The sequence below is a fragment of the Nipponia nippon genome, unplaced genomic scaffold (assembly GCF_047370975.1).
Source record: "Nipponia nippon isolate SJK-2023a ecotype South Korea unplaced genomic scaffold, ASM4737097v1 scaffold_5, whole genome shotgun sequence".
Classification (NCBI taxonomy): Eukaryota; Metazoa; Chordata; class Aves; order Pelecaniformes; family Threskiornithidae; genus Nipponia; species Nipponia nippon.
Window position 1 is genome coordinate 74458095 of NW_028262369.1, and position 13660 is coordinate 74471754.

Genomic DNA, 13660 nt, shown 5'->3' on the forward strand with positions numbered 1-13660 from the left:
CAAAAAAATTCTTTAGGGTACTATAGTGATTGCAGGTTTTCCACACCTGCAATCTGTTTCTCTCTCTCCTTCTTTCTCCCAGCTTAGCTCCTGTCTCTTACTGAATTTCTCAAATACAGCTTGGTTTTGTACCTTGCTTTCAGAGCTTAGGTACATTTAAGTCTTACTCTTTCTCTTCCTCTTTCCAGTCCTACTGCTCTTTTTCCTTTTCATTTCTCATCTCCCAGCATTCAGATCAGTAGCTTTTCTCTCTTTGTGCTTCACATTATCAGAAAAACTTCTGCAATGTAAGATTCTCTCCTCTCATTTTCCTTGAGAAACACCACGTAACTTCACCAACTTGTCAGAAAAAAGATATGGGGAGAGTCCTGCTCCGCTTCTTTGGATATTAAGTATGCTGAGAAGGTGGAACTTATGCAAATTTAACTGTCAAAGTCTAACAAGACTAAAGCTGTGTTATTTTCAGTGTTTTGTAAATAGGCTAAAATTTTCTATGGACTTCTGACAGTACAGTCCCAATTGTCATACCTCTGTAAGTTTCCTTCTTTGCCTCCAAAATAAAGTTTCCCACTGTATCAGGAAAATGTTAGAAACTGTTAGCAGTAGTCTAGTCTGTAGGCACTAACTTTGCCTGTGAGGTTGTTAAAGATGAGAAGCACCTTATTCAACAAGCACTACTCTTTGTAATTTTGCATAGAGACAACAAAATTGTTGAGGTACGCAAGCAAGCTGACAGCCTTATTTCTGGAGCAGTCAATATCAGTAGCTGCCAGAAACAGAGCAAAAAATTCTTATTTAATGATTAGATAGAAAAACAAAACAAAACAGATAAAAATAGTATGGTCTTATGCAAGTGTCGTAATGTCAGTATGTAATTATAAAATAACAGCTGACAAAAATACTGAAAAACAAGAACTACAGTATAGGAGGCTGTATCTATTTCTGTGCAAATCATTAGAAACCATCTAGTGCTTGCTTAGAGATACGTATTATTGCTGCTGTTACTGTTTTTGATATTTTTTTTCAGTATCACCACATAGCTATACCATAAAAGAAAGATCCTCAAAAAGAAATATTGTTTCAATATAATGTATTTTAATAAATTTACAACAGCTACAACTGAACTTTCAGTATCAGTCTAACTCGCTATATTGGAAATATGTCCTAGTTCATCTAGAAAAATTATCCTTTCTCTACATGCAAAAGTATTAGATGTTACTGCAAATACCTTATCATGCCAGTGCTATTCCATAGTATACAACATGAAGGAACATTCAAAATGGAAACATTTCAGAAATAGCTTGCTGCTGAAGAGTGAGGGATAAATATGTGGGGTCTTTTTTGGAGCCAAGCACGCTTCTTTTAAAAAACAAACAAAACAACAACAACAAAAAAACCCCACAAAAACCCAAACCAAACAACAACAACAAAAAAAAACCAAAACCCCAAACCAAAACAAAAAAAAACCACAAAAAACCCACCACATTGCCTGAGATGTTAAATGTCACAACTTCATAAAATTTACCAGGGAGTTCTACTTGTCCTCATTACATATAAGGGATAAATATTTGGGAGTAACCAGCTAGAATTCACCCTAATTTAGGTGGGATTGAAAATATTGTGCAGTGAATTTTTTGTGTGTATGTTTCCATTTCTTCTCAGGTATGTGCTCACATCACAAAGAGTATGTATAGAAACTGGTTTCTACTGGCAAGTTTCCTGATCATCTGAAGAGAGTGGCCAGTATTTAACTACCTGTGAGCTCATACTTGTGTCCAGTTTGAGGCTGGTATACACATGGAGGGACAAATTCAAATAGTTTTTAATATCATACTTACCAGAATATACTTGTTTGGTATCTGCATTAGAGTCAAACCTGGTATAATGTATGATTTGTACATTTATGGACAATTAATTTGCATATATCATGGACAAATAATATATTCACATGTAAATACAAACACTGGAAAATTAACTTTTAGAGACTTTATGTAAAACTTCTCTCTGGCCTTTATCACATTATGCATATATTTCTGAGTGATGACAGAAATTAGAATCTCAAAGTCTCTCGGCACATCTGAAAATGAATATTCCAATCTCTGTACATGGACTGAACTCCTCTTGATGTCTAATGGTGCTACATATGCAAGAACAGCGTATTGAACTCCTACTGACATTAATGGGAGTTCAGGGGATACGGAGAAAGCAGAGTACTGGAGATGAGCTCTGCTGTGTAAGATCTAAGAGTGGATTTTTGCTCTTTGTATTGCTTCTGTTTTGCTAGGCATAATTATGTAATGCAGAAGGCCGCATAATCTGTGGATTGCTTTTTTAAAAGAAAAGCCAAGCAGCTGTAAAGGTCACTACTTATTACCTGGTTCTGAAGAACTAAAAATGCAGTACCTTCCTTTGATCTCTAATTGGAATGTGATGATCTGATGGTCATGACTGTAACAAGTAACATGTTTCTTTTAAGATTACTTCTTTTCTAGCCACTTCTGGTGAAATCATGGTGCCAGTGAACTTAGCAGTGATTTTGCCATTGTCTTAATTATGGCCAATGCTTCCCCTCTTGCGTATTTCTAAATGTCTGATCTCCTATCCTGTTTCTCCTGATAGTGGTAACTTCGCTCCTCTTACTACTCTTGCATATGTGAGCCAACTGCATAGGATTCCCAGACTTTGATCCTATGAAGAAAAGCCCCACATCCTGAAACCAAATGAGTTTCTGATGTCCTGTCAAACTCACTCCATCGTTGATCAGTCATAATCTTTCCTGAGAGTATATGTATTCTTGTTAAACTATGCATGTATCTATATGGGTTACTTGGTTTTAATATTTCACAACTGCAAATGTTCCCTTCAACATTGAAATGATTACTTTTATTAGCTAATATTCTAAATAACTTCTGTATTTGGGAACATAATGTAAACAAAGTTCTTTCTTAAGAAAAGGGGAGGAAAAAAAAAAAAGGAGGCCAAAAAAAAGCATACAATGCTTTTGTCTATATAGGCAAGAAACATCACAAATGAAAAGGACTGTTCCGCTATATTGGAACTTGAAATGCTTTTGTTGACTCATATACATCAGATTTAGTGGTGTTTTTTTATTTCCAGGCTCTTTTACAGTCCTTCACAAACATGGTATAACAAGCCACTAGTAGCTACTCTGGGACAATGCAATACTGATACTTAGTTCTTTTCCCATAAAAAGATTATTTTATTCCTCTTCTTTATAAGGCTGTACTTGATCATAGAAAAATCACTAAAGCCCAGACTTTAAACTGAAGTGCTGCATTGTTCTTTGAAAATGCATCTGGAGTCCCATTTTGCACTAACTCGTTATTTATGAAATTAGATGAGGATGCTTCACTAGCAATATTGTGAAGATAAATGCATTGAAGATTAGGGAAGGGCTTAGGTAGTATTGTTATGAAGAGACTGAAATGTCCCCAAGATGAACAAAGCCAGATCTGTATTGTCATGGTGATGCCATCACATACTGATGATAAAAATATTATCTGAGATTTAAGATAGTAAGTAAAGCATCAGCCACTCAAATACAGTGATGATTGTGATGAAAAAAAACCTGTCTGGTATTTAACAAAAGTCATTGTGAATGCACTGCAGAAATTATTTGAGAATAGCTCATCCTGCAGTTCAGAGTAGGTATGTCAAAATACATAGTGCAGGCTGCTCAAGTTCGAACTGCCTGAGGTAAGGTCAGATTTAATTTATGGCATGTAAGTATGTGTGTTTTAATACATAGAGAAAGAAAGGGAGTGAAAAAAACCAAAGTTTTTCCTAGTGGGAATAATTTCTAGAAAGAAAAGTGTGTTACTACTGAATTTCTGTTCCCTGCTATATTTGCTCCTTCTCTCTATAGTCTCACATTAGTGTCAGATTGTTCAAGAGGTTTGGTACAGCCCAGAACAACATATGTGTGTATGAGCTTTGAATTGGTGTGTGCAAGAATTCCCCTCCTTCTGAAAATATCCCCACTACACAGGTGTGTTGGGTGTGGTGCCCAGGTCTGGCAGTGGGGGGTACAGGGGTGGGTGGCCTCTGTGCGGAGGGGCTGGGGCTATCTCCTGACGGAGACAGCTGGTTCCAGCCGGCTCCGCAGCGGCCACACCACAGGGCACAGCTGAGCCCCTCAGTGAAGCTGGTGGCACCTCTGTTAAAACATATTTAAGAAAGGGTAAAACACTGCACAGACATAGTGAGGAGTGAGGGGAAAGAAAAAAAGAGTGAGAAACAACACTGTGAACACCAAGGTCAGTGAAGAAGAAGGGGGAGGAGGTGCTCCAGGTGCTGGAGCAGGTATTTCCCTGCAGCCCATGGAAGTTTTGGAAGAGACCACACCACAGCAGGCATTTCCCCCCAGCCTGTGGAGAGGACTGCATCGGAGCAGATATCTACACTGCAGCTCATGGAGGAGTCCACACCGGAGCAGCTGGATATTTCCTGAAGGAACTGTGGCCATAGAGAGCCCATGCTGGAGCAGGGTGTCCTGACAGGAACTGCAGCCCCTGGAGGACCCACACTGGACTAGGGGAAAAGTGTGAGGAGGAAGGAGCAACAGAGAGAAACTGTTATGTACTGACCATAACCCCCCCATTCCCCATACCCCTGTGCCACTCAGTGAGAGGGGGTAGGTAAAGGAGTTGGGAATGAAAGAGTGAAATTGAGCCTGAAGAAAAGGGCTGAGTAGGAGGAAGGTGATTTAGTTTTTGTCTTTGTTTCTCACCAAATCTATAATTGGCAATAAATTAATTTTCCCCAAGTTGGGTCTGTTTCACCAGTGATGGTAACTGGTAAGTGATTTGCCTGTCTTTATCTCAACCCACGAGCTTTTTCATTTTATTTTCTTCCCCTGTTCTGTAAGGCAGGAGGAGTGAGAGTGGCTGGGTGGGTGTCTGGCAGCTGGCCAAGGCCAACCCACCACAACAAGCTAAGCTACGCTGTTGGTTCAGGTTTTTTACCCAACAGCTATTTGTTGAAAAACTTGCTTCTCTTTCTGAATTGACAGTGGGAAATGTAGTAAGGCAATGGAAGGTTATATATAAGCATTGAAATCACCTGGACCATAATCAGTGCAAAATGAGCAGTTTAGCAACCTGACAAAAATGTTGGAGAGCCTTTGATTTCTGATATGGATTATTCGTCACAAGCAGAGCAGATAATTATTGTAAATGAATGATAAAATCTAATTTTTGAAGAATGGAAGTGATTTTAGATTTCAACCAATCAAGAAAAACCACTGTCTTTTTCAAACAGATGTATTAACCTTCTCTCCTTTCCCATCCGTCCACCAAAATCCCTGAAAGTAAGGTTCTGTGGGTTTCTTTCTTAAAAAGCAGTGAAATATTCCCAGCTCTTGCTTAAGAGCTAAGCTGGCACAACTGAAATCACTCAGCAGTATTAGCTGTAGTGGAAGCCAACTGATTAAACTCACCTGCAATGGAAAGAAATACTGCCAAGTGGTAAAGGGGTGAACACTTTACTATAACAGGGTTAAAGAATGACTTTTTCCTTTGCCTAGCATTACAGAAATACTAGTTTGTTTTGCTAAGCAGATACACGATACAGAGAACAGTCCTAATTTACAGAGAAATTTTTCTTTTGCTTTTAGCACAGTTTTTATTGTCCATTCCACTCCTTTGTATTTTGGTGGACCCATAGTAAATGTTCTGTGAAAATGTGCTTCCAGGAAAAATGTTTCAATCAGTAAGTACACATCTGGAGGATATGCTCAAGAAATGAAGACTCAATAGTAAAATAATTTGTTTACTTTCCTAGCTCTGTTGAACTCCTGAGATAACGTGCCCAATTTCTTATTTGTAACTGAAAATATTTTCAACACATTTTAAAGGCTCTTTCATTTTCAGAATTGTTTAAATTTATTAAAAATAGCTTCTACATGAGCAGATAAAAAAAAAAATCTGTAGTGTGCTATTGAAATCTGTAGTATCTAGAATATGAAGTAATTCTTAGTGTGCCATATATGATTTAAATATAGTGGTGATTTTCCAGACTGAAAAGATTGGAGGAAGTTTCCTTGATACTAATAACTCATTCTGACTACTACTTTAAAATGCAAATGTTCACTCAGGAATTCTTGCCATGTGTTGTTTACAAAGATAAGTGAGAGGTACCTATTGTGAATCAAGTAGAAATAAATGCAAGTAATTCTGTGCAGTTTAGAAGATATACTTCTATACTGCATATGTTTGCTGCGTATACTTGCTGAAGTAAGTCTGGGAAGATGCAATAATATATATTTTTTTTAAGCTACTAGCGGTTATTCCACATAATATTATCTCAAAAGCTTAACTAGGTTTTTCAAGCCAGGGATGGAGAGGTTCTATTAGGTCATAAGGCCCATTTAGTCTTTTTTTTTTGGTTTTTTTGTTTTTTTATCCTTGCAAAAGTACTCAGTTTTCTAATCTTTTACTGTATGCAAAGGGATATTTTTAAGTTAATGTGATGCTAGCGAAAATGTGCAATATATTTATCGTGTTATAAAACATGCATTTATTCTATATGTGACTATAACTTGATTTTTCTTTTACTGTGTTAGTTTATAATTTGGTCATACTTGATGAATACACTTTTGTCTGTTTTGTTACATATATTCCAATCCATGTTTGTTTTGACCATAATCCTTTCCTTCTGCATTTATTAACATTTAAATAATATAAATGCAAACATTTGAATAAAAGCATGAATATTAGGAATGAAAAACAAAAGGATTGAAAAATAGACCTTCTTTTGTAGGTGAAACTGCCTTGTACAAATTTTAAAAAATGGACAATCACTTCTCAAATTTTTCACTGACTGGATTCTTTCTTTATTTAGGTAACATCGTGGTACAAGAAAAACATCAGAGATTATTTTCACAAGCAAAACTTAGGCTCATCTCTATTGGAAAACGAAGAGTTACTTCAGGAGCTTGAAGAAATGGAAGTCAAAGTGAAAGTAAGAAATATGAAAACTGATTGGTGAAGCAACTTTAAAAATGAGTAGCAAAAGGCGAACTTGAGCATTTAATAGGCACATATAGAAGTAGATACTTGGTATGTGTACATAAGATATATATTTCTATATGTCTAAATGAGAATTTTTTTCATTTTACTTCTTTTAATGCAGGCCTCCATGTTTCTCTGTTTTTCTCATTTAAAACTTTAAAACCTATTGATAAGGTAAAAGCAGAATAATCCTTGCTGGTGTTTAGTTGGTTTTTCAATTTAGTGATCGAGTTCCAGACTAGTAGTTTACATATTAAACCATGTTACAAAAAATACAGAAAAGCAATTTTATTAGAATATTACCAAAGTTTAATGTTCATAAAGGGTAAAGAGCCAGCCACTGCTACCATAATTCATTGTCACTGAACTGTGTATATGATTGGAAAAGGTATTTGCCCATTTATTTCTTGGGAATAAAAGTAATTGGAAATACTATTTTCATTGTGGATACCAGTTTTCCAGAGAATAAATCTATTACCATCACTCATAAAAGCAAGATGGCATTAAAGACAATGTTGATATTTAAAAAAAGGTTATTTGAATGAAGTAAATTGCATATATTTAGAACTTTTTTTTTAAGATACCTCAATTGTTCCATCACCAGGTAAGTGCTGTTGCTGGGTCAGGATCATTCCTTACTGTATCATTTTCAAGCAATTGTATTTGAATAACCCAGGTGACCAAGCAGGCCTTTTTCATCCAAAAACCACTCCAGTAGAAACAAATGTCTTTTTAAAGGCTATTGTGTTGATAGCAACAAACAGGTTTATGATTGTTCGTAGTTATGTTTCCTTGTAAGTTTTGTAGTTAAATGTTGCCTGTTTACATAATTTACAGTTAACTGCTTCAGGGTTGTCATGTAAGCAGAATACAATAATATTTCTAATGCTTTTCCAAGGAGCATGTCAGAAAACACATTCTTCATCTAGGGAAGATGAGTATTGAAAAGCTAAATTCTGCTGCAAAGCTGGAGCAGACCTTTGGCACAAGAAAAGCAAAAGATAAAGAGTAAATGAGTAAGCTGTAGGATGGTTCCAGAGAAACAGGGGCCCACAAAAATATTTGAAGTGTCCTAAAGTACTGCTGAATTTTAGAACTAGCCAAATGATCATTAAATTTCCCCACATTCAGTGTTGAAAGGCTATTCTTGTAATTCACTGTCTGAATTAGAAATGATACTGTAAGTACAGAAAAGAGAACAATAAGCATTTTCATTTTGTGTAATAATCAATCCTTTTCATGGTTGAACATCCAGAAACTAACTTACAATGATATCACTTGTTATTACAGTTTCACCTAACAGTTCTTCTCCCATATATTATGTAATAGATCATTCATATCATCTTACTGAATTGCTTTTTTTTTTTCTCTTAAGGTCATTTAGAAGTGTTTAGCATCAAAATTTTTTGTTACACATCCATGTGAATTACGATTTAGAACATCTTACCTTTAGCCTCTTCTGCTGTTCTTACTAACAGAATGTTCTAGCAGAGGGAAATGAAATTCTTGAAGTGGATGTTACTGAACTGGTTATGCTTATGATGTGCAAAAAGAGTGGCCAGGTTGAACTGCATATTGCAAATATATTTCAGAAAGCTGAGTTACGAGGCTTTGTGCCTTAGTTTTTACAGCACTGAACTGCAGATGTTGAGACCAGAATAAAGGAGGAGCCTGGCATCTTGTTTTTAAAATTCAGATAAAGTATACCAATCAAATGTGTATTTCAGTGAATATTTGTTAGATAGCAGAGATTAATATTGGATGTCATCACTGCAAAAGCAGTGTTTTACCTATATGGTTGGAATACACTGAAATAAAAAACAACTTAGAAATTAACTTGGCATCTTTGCTCACAGACTAAGCAAAAGCAGGCTTGTAAGAGATACCATGTCCAAACATGAAATTCCCTAAATCTCTGGCAACTCACAGGCCTTCAGCATCTGATCACTGATCTGAAGTATTTTGACTTCATATATATTGTGGAACTGTAGTGCTGTTGTGTGAAGCATTCACTCTGAGAAGCTGTTAGAATCATAGAATTGTTTAGGTTGGAAAAGACCTTTAAGATCATCGAGTCCAACGGTTAACCTAGCACTGCCGAGTCCACCACTAAACCATGTCCCTACGCATCACGTCTACACTTTTAAATACCTTTGGGGATGGGGACTCAACCACTTCCCTGGGCAGCCTGTTTCAGTGCTTGACAACTCTTGTGGTGAAGAACTTTTTCCTAGTATCCAGTCTAAACCTCCCCTGGTGCAACTTGAGGCCATTTCCTCTAGTCCTATTGCTTGTTACTAGGGAGAAGAGACCGACCCCCACCTCGCTGCAGCCATCTCTCAGGTAGCTGTAGAACGCAATAAGGTCTCCCCTGAGCCTTCTTTCCTCCAGGCTAAACAACCCCAGTTCCCTTGGCTGCTCCTCATAAGACTTGTTCTCTACACCCTTCAACAGCTTTGTTGCCTTTCTTTGGACATGCTCCAGCACCTCAGTGAGGGACCCAAAACTGAACCCAGTATTCGAGGTGTGGCCTCACCAGTGCCGAGTGCAGTGGGACGATCACTTTCCTAGTCCTGCTGGCCACACTATTTCTGATACCTAAAAGGACTTTTTGCATTAAAAAAAACCCAAAAAACTTGTGTGTGTCTAAGTGTTGTAGCAGGTTGCTAACGATTTCCCCTTGGATTATGGGGGCTTCAATTTGCTCCCTGTCTTCCAGCTCAGAGGTCTGGGTACCTGGAGAACAACTGGTCTGACTATTAAAGACTGAGGTAAAGAAGTCATTAAGTACCTCAGCCTTTTCCTTATCCTTTGTCATTGTTTCCTCCCACATCCAATAAAGGATGGAGATTCTCCTTAGCTATCCTTTTGTTGCTAATGTATGTATAGAAGCATTTTTTATTGTCTTTTATGGCAGTAGCCAGATTAAGTTCTTGTTAGGCTTTGGCCCTTCTAATTTTCTCCCTGCATAATGTTATGAAATCCTTGTAGTCTTCCTGAATTGCTTGCCTCTTCTTCCAAAGGTCACGAATTCTTTTTTTCCTGAGTTCTAGCCAAAGCTCTCTGTTCAGCCAGGCTGGTCATCTTCCCTGCTGGCTGGTCTTTTGGCACATTGGGTGCTCCTGCACCTTTAAGATTTCCTTCTTGAAGAATGTCTAGCATTCCTGGACTCCTTTGCCCTTCAGGACTACCTTCCAAGGGACTCTGTCAAGCAGTCTCCTAAACAGGCCAAAGGCTGCCCCCCGAAAGTCCGAGGTAGCAGTTCTGCTGACCCCTACTCTCCCTACTTCTCCAAGAACTGAAAACTCTGCCATTTTGTGATCACTATGCCCAAGATGGCCTCCAACCATCACATCACCCACAAGTCCTCTGTTCACAAACAACACATCCAGCGGATCACCTTCCCTAGTTGGCTCCCTCACCAGCTGTGTCAGGCGGTTATCTTCCACACACTCCAGGAGCCTCCTAGACTCTTTCCTCTCCACTGTATTGTATTTCCAGCAGGCATCTGGTAAGTTGAAGTCCCCCATCAGAACCAAGGTTTAGTGATTGTGAGACTTCTCCTAGCTGCTTATAGAATATTTTGTCTGCCTCTTCATCCTGGTTGAGTGGTCTATAACAGACTCCCACCCTATCTGCCTTGCTGGCCTTCTCCCTGGTTCTTACCCATGAACACTCAACCCTATTGTCACCACCATTAAGCTCTAGACAATCAAAACACCCCCTAGCGTACAGGGCTATCCCACTGCCTCTCCTTCCTTGCCTCTCCCTTCTGAAGAGTTTATAGCCATCCATTGTAGCATTCCAGTTGTGCGAGTCATCCCACCATGTTTCTGTGATGGAAACTATGTCATAGTTTTCCTGCTGCACAATGGCTTTCAGCTCCTCCTGTTTGTTGCCCATGCTGCATGCATTGCTGTAGATGCACTTCAGTTGGGCTGTTGATCCTGCCACCTTTTTGGGAGGAGAAGCCCTTATTCCTACATGACCATTCTCAGGCACTTCCATGGTTTCTAACACATCCATAACCCTTGCATCTTTGCTGCCACATGGATCTCCATCTGAGATGGCAGATGGAAGGACCTTGCTAGCACATCGTCCCTCAAACATTGGTGTGTCGTTCCCAGGTTTATCTCTAGTGAGCGTGGTTTTATCCTTTTCCCCCTTCAAATCTAGTTTAAAGCACTTTCAATGAGGCCTGCTAACTCCTGTGCAAAGATCCTTTGACTAATTCCATGCAGAAGTTTGGGGAAGGTCAGTGAAGAACTTGGTACAATATTAAAAAAAATGGTTTTACTAGTTCTGGAAACAGAAATATTATTTCCTCTGCATTCCCATACATGAGTGCACAAAATTCCCTTCAGCCACTTTTCCTGTAAAATTTTCTTTTCAGTTGGTCATGCAACATGATGTTATTGTCCAGGGTCACTACTTTCTAGGATACAATCTTTCATCCCAGTAATGACACAAATTCCTGATAAGTCTGAAATTATAGTTAGGTGTTTTGTTCAAATGAACCTACTTTAAAAAAAGGTTGTACTCAATCTCTATAACTGATCTTTCTTAATTATTGCATAGCATTCCACTACTTTTTGTGCAACTAGAAACTTCATTAAGCAATGATTTTATATTTTCTTCCAAATCACCTGTGAAGTTATTAAACATAACGTGGCAAGAACATGCTTAGGAACAGAATGATTTAAAAAATACAATACTAGCAATTTATCCAGCTTTCTGTAAAGCAGACATCTATAATTCCCAAAATATGTTTTCAGGCTGCATTCAGACCAAAAGAATATTGTGATGTACAACAACTGCCTACAGTGCAACCTAATGTACTTTGCAGACAATCGTAGTATCACTGTTAAAATGACAGTAAGTACCTTGTAACGCAACATGCTCTAAAAACATGCAACGTTTTCATTTTGGAGCTCTAGGTTGGAAAAGGTTTTATACACATGCATGTGATCACCACACATTTGGGTGTTTGCTGGGCACTTTTGTGGTACAGAGTCATCAGAATTATTTTCTACTTGTTTGATTTTTGTCATATGAGATTCTTCTGCAAGGACTAACATTCTCCCTGAAATCAAGAGTCACTATATAACTTGGACTATGTGACAAAATTGTAAAACACTCATAAAAATATTGCCAGGTTTACATGGATAATTGGCGGGGGGGGGGGGGGGGGGGAACCGCCACAAAAGCCCCACTATATATAACTATGGTAGCATTGCATGTTATTTGGAAAATTTTAGAATAGAAATTAAGTCCATCTTTTCAAATAGAAAGACAACTAACTGCATTAGTGCTTCCAAATTCCTCCACCTCTATTTTATTGAGCAATTTTTTTAATATATCTGATTCTTTAATGTTTTATCGTGATAAAAGCAGACACCAGTTTTTACTGTGTATATATTGGAAGCAATCTCTTTAGCAATAGGAAAAATACAATATAAGTTTTTGTCTAGTAACACTGAATCTACAGTTGGAATTGCCTGCCCTTCAGGAGTCCCTTTAGTGTCCAACTTACATTCTAGTAAAAAAAAAGTGAATATTCTACATTAATTTCAGAGTGAAATGTAGTTTCCAGAAGTCTTCAGAAGTTTTATCAATTCATACGGTTAACTACTTTATCAGTTTGTGTGAGAAAACATGGAAATGGTTGTGAAGAACATTTCAGTTTATGTTCAGATAGAACTCTTAGGAGTACCTTACACAATACTTGGTTAATTAATTAATTACATGCTTTTTCTGTAGCTTGGTCATTGCTTAGACTATAGCTCATGTCTGCTGTCATTTGTCTAGCTCCCCCATGCCGCAATTGAATGTTTCCAAAGAGCCATTAGGTGCTTTATAACATTTTATTTACCTTGCTGCAAATATAAAGGTAGATTTTGGTTAATGTCTTTCCCATACTGTTTGAATGGCCATGACAATTTCTAATGGCATTCTGTTAGAAGTAATAAGGACATTGATAAACTAGTCTTGAACTCCTTTGGGATTTCTGTTAGGATCTAAAGTGGTGTAAATGAATCTTTTCAAGTAACATTGCATACATATGTATACTGTATCTTTAAGGGTATGGTGAAAAGTTTGTGTAATAGACATGCAGAGCAAGTGTAAGTGTTCTCATAGGGAGTAAGAGAGTGGAAAGTTCTGGTATCTGAACAGTTTCACACAAAGAAAATACACATATGTTTACTTACATGTATTGTTGCATTAATACGAACAGGACAAACAATTTGCTTAAATTGTTCGGAGGCTAGCCTAAGGAGGATTTACGGGATTAACACCTTATTTATGTGACTGGGCTGAGAGAAGAAAGGAGAATGGTTTATTATGTTCTCAAGTTGATATCTTATCTTGAACCTCACCTTACTAGGAGGTGAAGCCACTGAAAGCTTTATCGCTATCTTGTACAATAATCAAGACCAAAGATAAAAACAAGGATTCATAATAGGAAAAAAAGCCCTCAGCCCTCCCAAACATTAAATGGACGCGCATATGCATGCCCACCCAAGATTTGAGAGTAGAGGAGAGGTAGATTTAGGAAATCATGTTTCAATGGGGATGTCTGCTGGCACTGATTAACTGCTCGCTGTTACATTTTTACATGTATTGGAGGT

General features: G+C 37.7%; 1 protein-coding gene across 5 annotated transcripts in view; it reads left to right on the forward strand.

Annotated features, from left to right (window-relative positions):
- The window catches only part of CCDC141 (coiled-coil domain containing 141), a 107200-nt gene that overhangs the window by 34618 nt on the left and 58922 nt on the right, over positions 1-13660 (forward strand). For all 5 annotated transcript variants that reach the window (XM_087733277.1, XM_087733273.1, XM_087733274.1 and 2 more), the window contains exon 7: positions 6862-6981. In XM_087733277.1, the coding sequence (XP_087589403.1) occupies positions 6862-6981 (120 nt within the window). The remainder of the gene's footprint in view (positions 1-6861; positions 6982-13660) is intronic.